The 17,889-nt window shown below is 37.0% G+C and overlaps 2 protein-coding genes across 2 annotated transcripts in view; one reads left to right on the forward strand and one right to left on the reverse strand.

The window, feature by feature from the left end:
* The first annotated feature begins 6,223 nt into the window (after positions 1-6,223).
* On the forward strand, positions 6,224-7,159 carry LOC121935231 (olfactory receptor 10AG1-like). The gene has a single exon (XM_042476528.1). The coding sequence runs from the start codon at positions 6,224-6,226 to the stop codon at positions 7,157-7,159; it is 936 nt and encodes a 311-aa protein (XP_042332462.1).
* Positions 7,160-12,225: 5,066 nt separating this feature from the next.
* The window catches only part of LOC121933679 (olfactory receptor 10A7-like), an 8,755-nt gene continuing 3,091 nt past the window's right edge, over positions 12,226-17,889 (reverse strand). The window contains exon 2 of the mRNA XM_042473662.1: positions 12,226-13,129. Within this exon, the coding sequence (XP_042329596.1) occupies positions 12,226-13,129 (904 nt within the window). The remainder of the gene's footprint in view (positions 13,130-17,889) is intronic.

Below are 17,889 nucleotides of genomic sequence, written 5' to 3' on the forward strand. Positions count from 1 at the left end.
AATGTAAGATTTTTCATTCACAATGGGATGTCCCCCTTCTCACATTGAAAAGCTTTGAACTGAAGGTTTGGATTCATGTTTGTATAAATGGATTGGCAAAAATGGACTTTCCTATCACCATAGCTCCCTTTCTATGCTCCTGAATTGTAAAGGCTACAACGTCCTGCAAATGGTTTGGCAATACTCGAAAAAGAGTTGCAGAACATTTCAAGCTCCCTGGATATTCAGTAAGGGATTTACAGGTCATAGACCTTGAACAAGGAAATTACAAAGGAAAACAAGAAAGAGGAATAGCTGAATCAAATTATATTCACAAATTCCAATCCATTATCAAAGATATGAGCAAAGACAATGGCTTTATGGAGTACTACACATTGTAATACAAAAATTCTCATTGATGAACATTTATCAGAATGAATCTTCTCAGAGAGACTTTTGAACCTAGGTGAAATGACTTTTTGTAAGTTGATCTCTTGCTTTCACACATCAACACTAACTAAGCACTATAAGCATTTGACAGACCTGTATCACCTTGCCCAGCCATCTTTCTGGCATCTTTCTATTGTATTTTGTCCAACTCCTACAAATGTATAAACATGATTTATAACTGAAATCTTTATCACTTTGTACTACAGCTGAAGAAGTTGGTTTGTATCCACAAAATCTCATGCTAAAATAAAAAAAAAGTTAGTGTTAAAGGTGCTGTTACAATCCTTTCTCTTCCCCCTCCCTTTCTCCTTTTTATTCATTGTTGCAGCAACTGCTCTTGTCATGATCGTTGAGCTCTTGTTTTGGTTAGGGTCAGTAGCTGTTTCTTCTGGTCAATAGATCAATTAACATTTTGTCATTTCTAGATTTACATATTTCAGCCAGTTCATTTTAAGCATTCCAATACACATTTGGTATTGGTCATAATCACTAGTTATCTTGTGTGGAGAAATAGGGGATTAGAGTATGCTCAAAGATGTAAAGATTCTGGGAAAAATTTCTTTCATGGATAAGTGAAATAGTGGAAGGAAATCTATTTTAGAGGACCATTACTAATGATATCTCAATTTGAAAGGGAGAATAAGGATCTATCTTATAAAGACCTCATATAAGTTATATTATGTGTAGCAAGAGTGGAAATTGTCAAAACATGGGAAAACATTAGAATTTGTCAATTAATAATTGGCTAAGTAGGATATTGCCTATAGCCCTATCAAAGATGTTAACCTATACATTAATACTGGCAAAAAGAGATAGGAAAGAAAAAAATTTGGAAACCATTTGTTACTTTTTGTGTCAATGGTAAATTTAAACCACCTAATGATCAAGTCAAATTTTGGATGGGAAGGGAGTGGATTGTTTGTAACAAGGAGATGAATTGTAGTAATACTGAGACTGTATTATTGTTAAATATCAATAAAATAAAAAAAAAGCTTGCTGCATCTCTCTGGATGAGAGGAATTTTACTTTAAAGAGCTGCACTCTGTAACTAAAGCTGCCACTTCTGGGGCACTTCTGGATTTCATTTCACTGTCACTTGTCCATTCACTAAGTCTTAGAGTGAAGTCAGTCACCTTCTTTCAAGAAAAACTCACAGGCTTTGTATAGGAAATCACTTGAAACTTTGGGCTGGACAGTTTTCCCACTGATTCATCCAGTTTTCCGGCTAAGGAGCCATCTTTGCACTGTTTTTAGCATATTGGTAACAGCAATTACATTTTCTGATTGGTTTCATTTTGAATCTCATTCATTGTCAGGAGAAGACAAGTGGAAGAGAATAAACATTAAAACTGAATAGAATGTCTCATGTGGTTGTGTTGTTTCGAAGCATTTATCTGGGAAGACAACAGAGTGGAGGGATGGGGAGAGTAATAATTTTTGGGAACCCATATCAGAACAGAATAGTTGAATGTGTGGAGCAGAAGAACAGGTAAGTCTAGGGTCCAAAACACAATGCAGAAATACTCCAGTTTAAGACTTTAACTGCCCTGGCTCATTGTCAGGGGATCCTGGGAATTGTAGTTTATTGTGGCACCAAAGCTCTCTGACAGAGAAAGCTAAATGTCTCACAATACTATAGTTCCCAGAATTCCCTAGCAGTAAGCCAGGGCAGTTAAAGTGGTCTCAAACGGGATTATTTCTGTAGTGTGCTTTGGATCAAAGGGGGGGGGGAACATATTGGATTGGAATGGGAATAGAGACAAGAATGGGCTGTTTACATAGTAGGCAAAAGTTCTTAAGCAGCCCAGTCCTTTCATAGCTGCTTCCTATTGTATATCATTGTATAATATATAATTATTTTATCATATTATTTAGGCCCATTCAGAATGTCATGAATTTTTAGGCATTAAAGTCAAGTGAACTCCCACCATGGTCCTATTTGGGAGGAAAGTGTTTCAAATCTTTCTGGGAGATGAGGGCACATTTTTACTACCTTCAATAACTTCTCCTCTACTGAGAATACTCTATTTCAACTTCTATATTGTGTATAATATGAAATGATTACATAATATGATTTTGGGTAAGCTGGAATGAACCCCTTTGCAATTTTAGGGTATCACTCATACAGTGCTAGGCTCCTGAATAATTAAATAAAAGGTTTTCCTCAAATCCATAATCGTTTCTTTCTTTTGTGGTGTTTCTCTCCCACCTTTCTCTCCCCTCCCTGCTTTTTTTAACCTAACGCTTTTTAATTATAGAGTTAAAATAAGATAGGTGCAAAGAAGAGTATTCTTTTTAGATATCTGATCATTAAAACTCCAGATTGTATTTGGGATGTTTGGCTCTTGACTACAAAATCTGAGGTATCCACTGATTTTTGTAGGTTACATTTCATGATCAGGAGTGGGGAGGTAGAAAGGATACAGTGATTCAATTTTGCAGGGGGAAAATATGTCCTGCCTATACACAGGCTGCATCCGCATGACAGAAATAATCCAGTTTGACACCACTTTAACGGCACTGGCTCAATGATAGGGAATTGTACTTTGTGAACTGTTCATCTTTCTCTGCCAGAGAGCTCTGGTGCCACAATGAAATGCAGTTCCCAGAATTCCATAGCCTTGAACCACGACAGTTAAAGTGTTGTAAAACTGTATTATTTCTGCTGTGTGGATACAGCCATTGAGACTAAAAATAATCAGATTAAGAATTTAATATTCTTGACTCACTGACTCATCCTTGTGAATATCTACTTATTGCTATTCTTCTGGTGATCAGTGTCACCTAACTGACATAAATATCTTCTTATAATCCTTTGACAAACAGAGCTTTTGATGAATGAGTGGTTTATATGTTGGTGGTCAAGGAAATGAAATGAAATGAAAGAGAGATGCAGACTGAGTGACAAATAGAAAAGAAGAGATCATAAATTGAGATTCCACACTTTGGGACACCTTTACCCAACATGACAGTTCCCAAACATCATGAATTCCCTGCATTCCTGGGTAATGATCATTCCTGCCACATAATGCATCTCCAAGATCTTTTGCCACTTAAATAAAAGAACAAATTTTTGTCTCTTCCCTTCCATGTATGGAAGCTGACAAATTGAATACTTGAGTATTGGAAATGGGGAAACATTGCCGAAGATGGACAAGATGCCCACTCTTCTGCCATTACACATAAATGAACTGACTGACTGGTCAACTATACCATATTTTAAGAACTGCTAAAGGGATAACATGCTCACTGTAATTATAAGTAGTAAGCCATATTAAGGAAGAATGATAGGCTTTATGGCATTCACAGGCCTATCTTTTAAGGGACAGAGCAGGGGGTAATGAAGGAATTACTAGTCACTGTTCTACCAACCTAAGACAGTTCTCTAATACTATGCAACACTATGGCTGACTCTAGACACCTTACTTTGGGGCAACCTATTTCACAAACACTCATATCGTCAGACCAAAGGATCAGAGAAAATTGTTTAAACAACTGTCTGTCAAAATTTAATGTGGAGGGAAAGGGAGCAAAGGACAGTTACTAGTAAAACAATCTCCCAGGAGCAAATACAAATATACCATTGCCTCTAATGTATAAAATTAATTTTAACAATTACTTTAGTTTTAACAACAGCCTTTGGGAATAAACCGAAGAAGCTCTGTTCAGTGCATTCAGATACATAAGTGGCTACTGGTACTTTCAGAATGAGACAGTTTCCTTCCAGTATTGAGAACAAGAGAATGCTGACAACAGACCAATGTATTCTTATGTAAAGTAAATCTAAAAGGCTGAATGCATCTCTTCTTTCACTACACTGGTAAAATATCAGTTTTGATCTCAGTTTTGATCTCTCTATCTGTACAGTTGCATTTTTTTGCTTCTATTTTTTATGTGCATGCAATTGGCTGAGTAGATCTCTACTGTTCTTTTTGTTTATAGTTTTCTGTGTTCACTCTGCCATGTGTATCTTTCCCTCTCAAATTCTGGTTTAAGAAAATCTATAATTTCCTTTTGTAAGCAGATTGTTCATAGCTTGTCGCAGTTCCATACTTTTCCAACTCTGCATGTTTGATTCACTCATGTGCATGGTTAAAATGATATGGAGAACATATAGTACAAAAGGGAAAATGGAAAGTACTGTCCCACATATGTCTACCCAGTAGACACAACAAACTTTCTATTACTGCTGTGCATTGGATTATGCTCCAAGACACAGCCAGAGGAATCCTAATTTTCTGTAATTCTATCAGATTTGATCCTTCTGATTTTATAAATCCTTCATTTTCCTGATTTCTCTTTTCTGTACTTTTTTAAAGAAAATACTTTCAACCATGTAGATGTTAAAGCAAAGCACACAGAGAAATGAATTATATAAGAGGAAAGCGTTTGCAAAACTTGTGCACACTAGAAAAGTGGATATAAAAATACGTATGTGAGGGAATACATGAACAAAAATGGATATATGCTTTCATGGAGCTTTTCCTTTACTATGTTTTACTGCAAGCATATTTAAATGCAAACTGAAATTTACTTTCAGTTGGAAAAGTTTAACAAAGCTGGTCTTTGTAGATTCGTACATCCCTAGCACACAATATACATGAACAGTTTGCACAATGGTCTGACAATGTAAGTGGGGAGGAAGAAATCTATGTTTTTAAACTTTGTAAATGATCTGGAACTAAGGGTGAGCAATAGATGGCCAAGTTGTCAGATGATGCAAAATTATTTAGAGTGGCAAAGCGAAAAGAGGAAAGAAAGAAATCCAAAAGGATTACTCTAAAATGAACGAAGAAGCATAGAAGGGTTATTGTCTTCAGTATAAGTATAAAGTGCAAAGACTGATGTTTGTATAGATGTACCATTTTGTGTTTTTATAGTGTATTGTATTGCATTGTATGTATTGATTTTAGTAGTCTGTAACCCTGCTTCAATCCTTTGGGAGAGGCGGGGAAACACATATAAATTATTATTATTATATGAAGGTGACATGTTAGAGTGAGGGGGAAATGAACAAAAGTGTCCCCCTTTCATTATATTAGAACCAGGATCAGTCAGTGCATGAGTGTGAGATTTAGGATAGTTGAAAAATGGAACAACTTCATCAGAGAGTATGGGCCCGAACAGACAGGCCAAAATAAAGCTGCTTTCGGTCACTTTGAAGGTATGCTGTTTAAATGCATCTTAAGAGGCCAGAAGCTGTGCCAAAGCTGCACTCCAGTTCTTAGGTCTGGAGTGTGGCTTTGGCATAGCTTCCGGTCTCTTAGGTCACATGCATCATTTAAGCAGCATACCTCCAAAGTGACCTGAAGCAGCTTCATTTTGGCCTGTCTGTTTGGGTCCTATGTCATTTTAGACATAATGAGAATATTTCTATATATTAGTTTCCGTCATAATGACTATTTTAGTAGCATCTGAAGTAGCATATTTCAGAATATTGCCTTACATTTAATAAAGTGGTATTATAGTTGGCCAGCAACATTTGAAACTCATGGAAACCATCAACAATTAAACAAAACAATTTAAACTAATAAAAAAAATCAACCTGGCCAGTGAAGAAGAATCAGTTTAAAATACCATCACTGATGGAAAATGCCTTCTCAACAACATTGTCTTCATTTTATCTAGCCAAAAACAAAGAGGGGGCAAGGAATATTCACACAGAAGGGAATGAATATGTTCCATAACAGAAATGGGTGGATGAAGGGTTGGTTGTCTGTATAACAATTTTCTATGAGTTGAATAACTTGTCTTCTTTGCTATTGCTTTCTCTGTAGATAAATTTGAGCCAAACATGATCAAGGGAAATTTCACTGCGTTTTCTGGCTTTACTCTCCTGGGATACTCAGAGCTTCTCAATCTGCAAGGTTTGCTCTTTGCTCTGTTCTTCTTCATTTATGCAGGCATCATATTAGGAAATGGACTGATCATTTATGTTACGGGAACTGACCCTGCCCTTGACAATCCTATGTATTTCTTTTTGAAAAGTCTCTCTTTTCTGGAGATTTGCTATACCTCAGTCACTATCCCAAAGATACTGGTCAATTTAGTAGTGGAAGATCAGACCATATCCTTCATTGGTTGTGCTGTCCAGATCTACTTCATGCTTTTACTAGGAGGGACTGAGTGCTTGCTACTGGCTGCGATGGCTTATGACCGCTATGTGGCTATATGTCATCCCTTGCACTACAAGATCATTATGAAGAAACCATTATGTGTAGGACTGATTACCGGGTCACTGACTGTCAACATACCTATGTATGCAGGGCATATATACATGGTGTTTTCCTTGCCATTCTGTGCCTCTCATGAAATCAACAACTTTTTCTGTGATGTCCCCCCTTTGCTTGATTTGGCTTGTGCTGACACTTACAAAAGTAAAGTATTTGTGTTTGTAGATGGCATACTATTTCTAATCATTCCGTTTTTCCTTATACTTATGTCATATGTGAAAATTATCTCTACTATTCTGAAGATGCCTTCTGTGGATGGTCGGAAGAAAGTTTTTTCCACTTGTTCCTCACACCTCACTGTGGTATCTCTTTTCTATGGCTCAGCAAGTATTGTTTACTTGAGTCCCAGGTCAAAGGAGACTATGGAGATTAACAAATTGTTTTCCTTGTTCTATATAATTGTAGTGCCTATGTTCAACCCTATCATATATAGCCTGAGAAATAAAGAAGTAAAAGTATCATTAGGGAAGCTGTTTAGTAGAAAAGTTGTTCTCTAGAATATAATGTTGAAGTTATCAACTTTATGTTGTTGTAGTTGTTTTTGCCATAAGGGTGGCTTTTGACAATCCTATAAGTGACAGATCTCCAAGAACCCTCATCATCAATAGCCTATGCCAGGTTTTCCAAACTGAAGGTCATAATTTCCTTTATTAAATCACGAGATAACATGATTTATTGGAGAAAACTATAATGATGGGGAAAGTGGAATACCATTTCAGAGATGGATTGATTCAAATAAAGGAAACCAGTTTAACTTTTCAAACTTTATCCTGAAACCAGGACTCAATGTTGTTAGCTGACAATCTGATATCTTGTGTTTTCTCCCTCAATAATATCCAGTAATTTACAAGATTATTTAAAAAATGGATTCATGTTTAGACATAGCAGATATCTCAGAAAAGGACTTCTCTATCCCTGCTTCCAAATAACAGTTCTCCAAGGCCCTCAGAAATGGAGCACAGAGGGTTAGGTGGCTGGGTGGTGCAAGTTTTGATGTGGGCAAAGGAGACTCCATTAACATGTTTTTTGCAGATTTATCAGAGTAAGTTAAGGGATTCTCCCTATCTGCAATACAATGTACTCTATTCAAGTGGACCGCCGGTCTTATGTGGATAGTTGTATGGCTTGAGGGTTGCCATGAGATGGACTTGATAAAAATTGTAAACTAACTGACTCGTTTGGTTAGAAAGCCTCATGTAATTATTCCTATATCTCATGGGTGTGTGTGTGTGTGTGTGTGTGTGAGAGAGAGAGAGAGAGAGAGAGAGAGATGATCTTGAGCAAAAGAGACCATTCCATGCAGATGCACACTTCAATGCCAGGGATACTACCTGCCAGTTCCTTGCCTTTCCATATTGGATGAATTTTCACCACTGTTCAGAAATCAAGGAAAGAGAAGGCTGTGCCCTTCTCCTTGTTCTTCTGTTTCTTTGGATGCATAGAAAAGAAAGATAAACAGGCAGAAGAAAGCAAGAAAGGACTAAGAAAAAGAATTGGCCTTGGCTTGTGCATATGTGGATATGTTGTTCAGCAGTAAGCCTGCTCTTGGCAGGTCATTCTTCAGGATATACTGCATAGTTTTATTATATATTATATATATTATATATTTTATTATAAATATAATTATATGTCATTGCTTAAAATTTACTAAATAAAGCATTACCAAAATAGATTGTCAGCTTATATAGCTAGCTGATATGCTCTTTAGCTCATAGAGATTTTTTCCCTCTCAATATCAAGTACTGAACAGAACCAACTAGACTTCCCAACAAGAAATCATCAAAGTAATGCATTACAGCCACTGAACCTGTCTGTCTCCTTTAAGTGTATTCTTAAAAGGAATTATCATGTTCAAAAACAATGGACAAAAAAAAAAAATCAGAGCTAAAAACACCTAGTCTGGGGATGAGTGAGTCTGAAACCTACTCCAAGCAATGGCTTGACATGTGTATGTGTGTCCACTATATCTTCCAAAAGACCTATTATTATAGAACAGGGCTCTGTTTGCAGATGGAAATGTGAACAGCGTATTCTATTTGAGACTGAGATGATATGGATGTCTGTGATGTTCCATTCATACATAGAAGTGTGAATGGATATTGTTTAATGGTTGAGTGCTTATTGTAGAGCAGTGGTTCTCAACCTTCCTAATGCCGTGACCCCCAGCCATAAAATTATTTTCATTGCTACATGCAAATATGTGTTTTCCAATGGTCTTAGACGACCCCTGTGAAAGGGTGGTTCGACCCCCCAAGGGGTCCTGACCCAGAGATTGGGAACCACTGTTGTAGAGGGTTTCTAGTACATCTTTGTCATCTCTGGTTAGAAGGATCAAGTAGAGAAGATGGAAAAAACTCTATGATACTGATTCTTGTCAGGTAACAAGTTATTCTATGTTTCCTGCTATTTTCATCTTTATTTTAATAACCTCATTTTTCAGTAGACAGAATATTTTTTTATAAATATATCAAATAAATAAACAAAAAGAAATGGAGAAACAATTAATTGGAAGTTTATTGTGTCCTCACATTCTTATGTCCAGCTGTAGTAGCTGGAGTGCGAGAAGAGAGATAGTTGTGAGAATAGCTATTTCAGGACATACATGTTTTGTTTCAAATAAATGCTGAAATGTGCTGGGCACTATAAAATTTAACAAATATCTTAATGAAATAGCTATTTCAGTACATTAATGATTGAATGTGCTATGTGATTTACTTCAAATAAATTCTGAAATATGCTGAGCATTTCATCCCTACTCTAAAAATCCATGCTCCAACAACTTTTTTGATTTGGCACCAGCTACTTAAGCTGTCTCTCACACTGAGTTTCTAACAATGAAGTGCATCTATGATCAAACCCTTTTTGTTTCCTTCATTTAATAATTATCAGCTACTTAGACTTAAAAACAAGGACACTGGCAATATGCACCGATTGCACGGAGAGAAAATAGATTATAGTTTGAGGAAAAATACAGAGCTTTCATTAAGAAGAATTAGATTAAATACAGTTTGTAATGGATTTAGGTTACAGGGGCCATTTCTTACATTTCAGGGGGAGAATGCTTGATTCACATTTGTACTTTTATCCAAGGAAACACACAGGCCAAACAAAACAGTTTCAAACCACTTTGAATGTAGGGTGTTTAGATGACGCACACCTCCAAAGTGGGTGGAAACCAGATAGCAGCTGTGCTCCAGGGCTAAAAACCAGAGCAAGAACCTGAAATATTCTGACTTAACCTGGAAAATGCACACCTTTGCAGCTGCATATAAACATTCTATTGCCAGAGCCTAAGGTGTGGTACATACCACCCTGAAATGGCGGGCTGGAGGTGCCAGGTTTTTTTCCAGAGGGACGCCGCAACAGCCAAAAAGTGTGGCGTTCCTCTGCAGTAAAAAGAACCTGGAAAAAACAGGTTCTTTTTGTGGTGCCCGGCACATGTCATGAGTGCACCATTGGCATACCGGTGACATATGCAATGTGTAGCAATGTCTGTACACTGCACGTCTCTTATGTCATCATGGTGGCACCCGTGTGGATGGGATGCCGCAGTGACATGCTAGGGCTCGGGAGCATGCGGTTACTGTGCATTCCTGAACCCTAGTATAGTGGCAGCACGCCGCTTTTGGCCCAGCTGTCTCAGGCCTAAAGGAGTGATCTATCCTAACCCTAACCCTGCATATAAATGCACCAGTGCAGCTGTGCATTAAAAAGGATGGAGTTATTGTACCCAAGCAATCATGGTGGTAATGCAAAAAAGTGAAAGTGTGACACTTCTAACATATATAGTGACAACATACACAAATCAGGCAGTCCAAGAGGGGGCATGGGGTGAACAGGCATGTAGGAGGGAGTCCATGATTATGCTTTGCCAGTGTTTTACTAAGCACATCAATGCTCCAATGCCATGTACCAGTGGAGGATCGCAGGTGTGACTATGTGGCTGGACAAAGGGGTAGCCATCCAATGGGATGGCATCTAGGCAGCAGGTGGTCACTGGTGGTGTGTTTGTGCAATAGTGCACATGGATGGTGGGGAGACAAAAAAAATTACCCAGCAGTGGTGATACTGTACGATGCAGTCAGGTCATGCACATTCAGGCCAACTTGGGATCAGCAGGTGCTGACAATGGGGTTTCAAATTTTTGGAAAAAGCAGATTCAAGATGCTTTTTCCTGCCTGCCTGTTCTGCCCCTAACTCACAATAGAGGCTTTTAATATCTTTATAGATCCTGACAATCTATATTCTTCTCTGGTTCTTCCATTGAGGGTGTCCTCTAATATGTCAGTCCAGTCGCACAACTGGAACAGAAGACAAAGAGTGAGCTTTGGAAAAGAACCTACTAGCCTTATCCAAGGTGAAAAGCATGGAAAATATATACTGATATACGTTTATATTTGTATTTTATAGATTCCATCTGCACCAGTTGTTGTTACTGTCAGATCAATCCTATACTTGATTATTTAGAAGTAAACCTAATCTGAGAAAAATTTACTCTCAGGAGAGTGTGTAACTGAAGACAGCTAGCAACCTCAAATTTCAAAATGGAAATCGAAGCAGCTATGCAATGTGTGTGTGTGTGTGTGAGAGAGAGAGAGAGAGAGAGAGAGAGAGAGAGATGGACATGCCAAATTAAGGTTGAATACTTTCCACATTTTATTACTGCATATTAGAAGGGGGGGGGGTTGGTCAGATTTTCTACACATTAGAGATGATGACAAGACATTTTGCAATTTTTTCAATTAAAAAAACAAAGAAAACAAACTTGTTGTGGAAGTTTTTCTTTTGCACAACAGACATTTTGTAACAAAAAGTTAAATACATTTCACAAAATATATTTTGATGTAAAAGACAATAGTTTTGTACAAAATACAAGACTGCTGTTTCTGACAGCAATAAAATAATAAAATGCTGGGCATTGTACCCTCATGCAAGGAAAAAAAAAATCCTTGCAGTGTTCAATAATCCCCCCCTTCAATAGCTATCCTGACATTTGAGATACCATTCCTTATTCAAGATTATTTAAAAATAAAAATGTTAATGTTATATCAATCCCTATTGCTAACAGCTAACTTATTACACACTGTGAAGATATACCTCACTTAAAAATAGCAGGTGTGTCCTGCATATTGATATAACAGAAAATTTGGTACCAGAAATACAAATAACATGGAAAGAATTGGAGTAAGCTTCTGTACTACAAAAAAAGAAGAGCATTTCAACATGTTTCAGACGTCACTGTGAAGTAAGCTTCAGAAGGCAGGAAGGAGGTTTCCTTTTCGGAATTTCCTTATGTTAATTCATCTTAATACAGAGGCCAAATGTGATACATCTTCCAAAAGTCGGATCCCCCATTGTTTCTTGGGGAGAGAAATGTACTATGGTTTGAAATGCAAAATATTCCTTCCTTAAACATGTGAACTAGTTGGTCAAGTCAAATATAAGAACCAAGGAACTTAACATATTTGGGAATAACTCACTTATCACAGATGTTTTTAGAATTTACAAGGCAAATATCACCTTACCCTTGATACATCATCCGCATTACATCCATGCTCTTTAATCACTTTAAAGGTTTTCTTTTCCATATCCTCATAAAGGCACATTTCACTTCTTTATTTCTCAAGCTGTAAATGGCAGGGTTTAAAATAGGACCAACAACAGTGTAGAACAGAGAAAGATATTTATCAGTGTTTGGGGAGTAACTGGAATTGGGCTTCAAGTAAATAATACAAGCAGAACCAAAAAACAAAGTCACAACAATCAGGTGTGAAGAGCAGGTAGAGAAGGTCTTCTTCCGGCCCTCAGAGGAAGAGATCTTCAAAATGGTGTTGATGATGCCAATATAAGACATCAAGATCAGGACAAAAGGGAAAGTGACAAAAATCATAGCTACTGTAAACACAGCAATTTCAGTCCTAGTTGTATCTCCACAGGCCAGTTTCAGTAATGGGGGTATGTCACAAAAAAAGTGGTTGATCACATTGGAAGCACAAAAGGGCAAGGTAAAGACCATGCTAGTGTGACTAAAAGACATTAAAAAGCCACTTAACCAGGATACAACTGCTAGAAATGTGTACACTTTTTGGCTCATCAGGACAGGATAGTGCAGTGGCTTACAAATGGCAACGTAACGATCATAGGCCATTGAGGCTAAGAGGAAACACTCTGAGCCACCCAGGAAGAAGTCAAAATAGGTTTGCAGAGCACAGCCAATGAATGAGATGGATTTCTTTCCAGAGAAGAGGCTTTCAAGCATTTTGGGGACATTGACCGATGTGTAGCAGATCTCCAGGAAGGAAAGATTTCTTAAGAAGAAATACATGGGTGTGTGAAGGGCAGGGTCAGCCAAAGTAAGGAGAATGATGAGAAGATTTCCAGCCAGAATGATTATATAAATTGCTAGAAAAGTTGAGAATAATACAACTTGCATATGAGGCTCATCAGAAAGACCCAGGAGGATGAACGTTGCTGGTCTTGTGCTGTTTTGCAGAATATTTTCTTTCTTTGCAGGCATACTGGAAAATAAAAACATATATCCATATAAATAAATAGAAATCGGATCAAGTGAAGTGAAATGGGATTGTTTGCCTAATGATAGTAAAAATCAACTATATCACAGTTTGTTCTGAACTGCACTGCAGTGAGGGACAGCCTAAACATCAATAATAATAATAATAATAATAATAATAATAATAATAATAATAATAATAATATTTTCCCCCACCTCTCCTCATGGCTCAGCATGTTAAACAACATGTTAAAATACAAAACATAGTTAAAAATGCAGAAACCCACAATTAAAATACAACACTATAAAATCATTAAAATAAACCCATAAGTGTACATACACTATTTAAAAGTGATAATAGGGGTCTAGTGCTGAATCTGTGCTGTGCTTTCTCAAAGTCTGGAATATAGGAATTATGAACATGAATTCCAGTAACCCAAAACTTGCTGCTCTGTTCAACTAGAGTAGACATATAGAATCAATGGGCTGACTTGTCCTTAGCTATAGCTAGTTATGACTAGTCTATAAGATTAAAGCTATTGAAGGTGTTAGAGGGTATGGCCAGAGTTACTATCTAAATTGCCAAAAAATGTGAAGAATAATGAACCTCACATTTTCAGCTTTTCAAAAACATCCAGAAGGATAAATTTTGCTAGCATTATGCTGTTTTGTAGAATATTTTCTTTCTTGGCATGTGTTCCACTAAAAGAAAGAAAGAGATATATTCACTTGAGAGATGTACAATGCAATGCAGGATATTGTCTTGTGATATATTTTCATAGTAAATATATAATCTATTGCCCGCTGTTATGAACTGCACAGCAGAGTAAGCAAGAACGTCAAAGACACATAATTGCCTTTTTGAAATCCTACAAGTGTAGTAATAAGGAACTGAACATAGTCTGGCCTTAAGCTGCTGTCAGTGAATGTGAACAGTTCGGCACTATATCTGAGCTTCCTCTTCTTGAGGGAAAAAATGGACAGAAGACTGATAAATATTAATTTTAATAGATGGTCATTTCACAATACTATAGAAATAGATGGTCTTACTTGTCATTTCAGGGAATGAAAAAATGCACCATAATAGTTCAAATTTATGTCTTCTGCTAATGTTAGTGAAAGAGTTCAAATGTATGTCTTCTGCTAATGTTAGTGAAAGAGTCATGTCATTTCTAATTCTGGATTGGACAATTAGGTAAACCTGGGACTCCTGACAGTATTATTCTGGCTTGGTAAAACAAAACAATTTTGGAGGTATAATATGTGATTATTAATATCTGGCATACATCAATGATCTAGTCAGAATTAAATATTTTTAACTCCCACTCTCTCAAAACTAATGTTGAAACTGATTCTTGAATTTCTCCCACTAAAATAAGTGGGATTTAAAAGTTCTGTTATGCCAAATATATCTAATCATACTTTTAGCTACATTGGTTGAATATTTTTGTATTATTTCATTCATAATTAAAGTAAAAATGCATTTAATTATCATCCATACAGTCTTCATTGTTTTGTTTACAATATGATTCATACTATTGAACTTCAATAGGATATGTTTTAAATACTATTGTAGTGCATTAACCCTGCAAAATAACAAGAAGCAAAACAATGATTTAGAATAATTTACCTCGAGATATGCTTGCAGTTGCCTCCATCAAAAAGAAAACCAAGGCATTCAGATCAGATTATCTTGTTCTTCACTGTGCAACCCTCAGTTTTGGGCTTCTGAGGTGAAGCTGTGATTTCTCAGTCACACAAGGAAGGAAATGATTTTGTACTGATGCCAAAATATCTGTCACCAGACACAATGACCTTATTTCATCTTGCAGTATTACCTCACTTGGGAGCTCTGTCCCACAGCAGATCACAAAGAATAACTGAATTGACAGATCCATTGGCATAATAGTTATTATATACCATGACCAGCAAAGAACTCAGAACAATGCTGATATACTGTACAAATTAGTAGCTTGTTAACTATACCATCCTATATTCATTGACATAGGAATATATTTAATTCAACTCAGTGGATCTTACTTTCAAATAGCATGCATAGAATAATTTTAAGTAGACATGTACAATAATAATAACAGTGATAATAATAACAACAGTACCCTTCTGTAGCTGGCAGCTGTCCATCCTACACTCACAAAATATAATTGTACATTTAGCTGCTTCTTAACTGACTGAAAATAGGTAATTGATTAACCCTTAGCATATGGAGATCTGCTGAAGTCAATGATGTTTATGTTAGGCATGGCTAAGTAAATTTCAGTTGATTAAGGTGGATCAACTGACTTATTCTGTGCAAAATTTGCACATGATTATTTTTGAATAGAAAACACAATCCTCTCCACAGGAAACAGCATTTTCTGTGCAGGAATTGATATTTCTATGCATAAATATTATGCATTTTCTGGAAGCAGGTAAAAACTCCACTGTCTGAACCAGCTGCTCCCAAGGCGGTCCAAATGCATCTGGCCTGATCGCATGGCACTGCATTAAGCCATGTTGTTGGGTAATGTTTTGGTTGCCTCCCCACCATGCATGAGTACTATCACACAAACACACCACTGGTAACTACCTGCTGCTTAGATGCAGTCCCATTGGATGGCTGCTCTCCTTTCACAGTTGTGCCTGTGATCCTCCACTGGTACAGGGCACTAGAGCATTGGTGTGCCCAGTAAAACACAGACAAAGCACAATCATGTCCCCCTACATGTCCCCTTCACCTCTTCTTCACCCCATGCCCACTCTTGGACTGCCTGGTTTGTGTATGTTGTACTTATATCCATTGGTGCTGTCACACTTTCATTTTTTTGCCTTGCTGCCCCAACCACTTGGGTACACTGGCTTCATCTTTTTCTTTAATGCGCCCCTGCACCATTGCATTTATAGCTTTAGGGTCAGGGTTAGGATGGAGTGCTTCTTCAAAACCACTCTCACATCAGAACATTTATATGTGAGTTCAAAGGTGTGCATTTCCCACCTTGAGTTGGACTATCACAGATTTTTGTTCCATTTTTTAGCCCAAGAGTGCAGCTTCAATCTGCTTTCCACTCGCTTTGGAGGTGTACATCATTCAAACACCTCACCTTCAAAGCAGATGGGAATCACTTTATTTGACCCATTTGTTTCACCCCTTTGTCTCACATACCTTGCATAGAGCCTTAAGCCATATATTTCCCATCAAAGAGATCCTTCATTTATTCCATGCATTTGTTGCTATAATGAAGGTTCTCAAAGATCTTGAGAACCTTTGGCTGGTATAAACTGATGCCATTAAATCTGTGTGAAATATTAAAAATGTAGGTACATGGATAGAACACTACTGGTCAAATGTACTAACTTTAAAGGAAATACAGTATAAAACTGACTGAAATGGGAAAAGATGAGAAGCAAAAAAGTGTGTTGTGTGGTAGAGGAAAGAGTCTACATGAAGTGACGGTGTGCTGTTAATATGTAATAGCTCAGGGTTCCAATAAAATGATGAAAATGGGGACCATTTCTGGGGATATTTTTTATGTTCTAGGAGACTTCCACAGATGCTGACAAATAGATTTTTGTGTTGAATCAATAGGAAGTGAAACAGTTTAATCAATAGGAACATAATAAGTTACCAACAAGTATATAATCTGTCAATTAAAAGGGTGTAATTTTTATGGGATTAAAAACCAGATTTAGATGTTGGACTATAGTACATAGAATTCCACATGGGCATATAGGGTAGGGGTTCTGAAAATTTCAGTCAGAAGGATTATTCAGGCTATACTCTAGATACTCTAGAAAGGCTTGCTATGATTTAGGAATGGAAGCAAGATATAGAAATGAAGATTATCACAAAGTCTGTGGTGGTCAGGAGGGTATTTTGTAATTTGTGCCCCAGCTGTGCCCAAATCTAGAAGGATTTGATTTGGTCCTGGCACTACAGAATTAACATGGCTTTAACTACAATTGTTCAATGCTATGGAATGCGATGGATTATACTATGTCAAAATAACAGATAGCAACTGCTTAATCCATGAATATTATTAATTGCCCCTACCTCATACATTTCACTGTCAATAATATATTGCAAGCTATGGTTGCACTTTTAATGTCATTCTAAGACCTAAGGGCAATTCTTTGCCCAAGAGTCTCCTTTAAAGTTATACTTTGCTTTATACCTGATTCTTCCCCTCTTTCACAGTTACTAAAGACTAGACTATGGCCTCCTTTTTCAAAAGGAAAGATTAAAATGATTTGTAAGTGTAAAATACACGGATGTCTTTGGCAATGATGCCTTGTGTCAGGAGTTCATTGCATATGCAGACTTCCTCCCACACTAGTGTTTTTTTATCATGGAGATGCTTTACTTCAAATTTATGTTGTAATCCGCAGAGCTCCCGGCTGTGCTGAATTACAATATAACACATAGTTATGTAGGAGACTTGTAGTCTCCCTGTAGACCTGCCACATTGCAGTTTGACACCACTTTAATGCAGTTAATGTAGTTTGACACCAGTTTAACTGTCAAGGTTTCATCCTATGAAATCCTTGGATTTGTAGTTTGTTGTGGCACCAGAGATCTCTGAGATAGAATGTTAAATATCTCATAAAACTACAAATTTTTAAAGGGAGACCAAGAGAAATGATTTGAAATGAATGCAGAAACGGATTATATATTTTGGGCAGAAACAGATGAGCATGAAGGGGAGGCTTGAAGCTGCTCCT

This window comes from Sceloporus undulatus, chromosome 6, assembly GCF_019175285.1.
Source record: "Sceloporus undulatus isolate JIND9_A2432 ecotype Alabama chromosome 6, SceUnd_v1.1, whole genome shotgun sequence".
Taxonomy (NCBI): Eukaryota; Metazoa; Chordata; class Lepidosauria; order Squamata; family Phrynosomatidae; genus Sceloporus; species Sceloporus undulatus.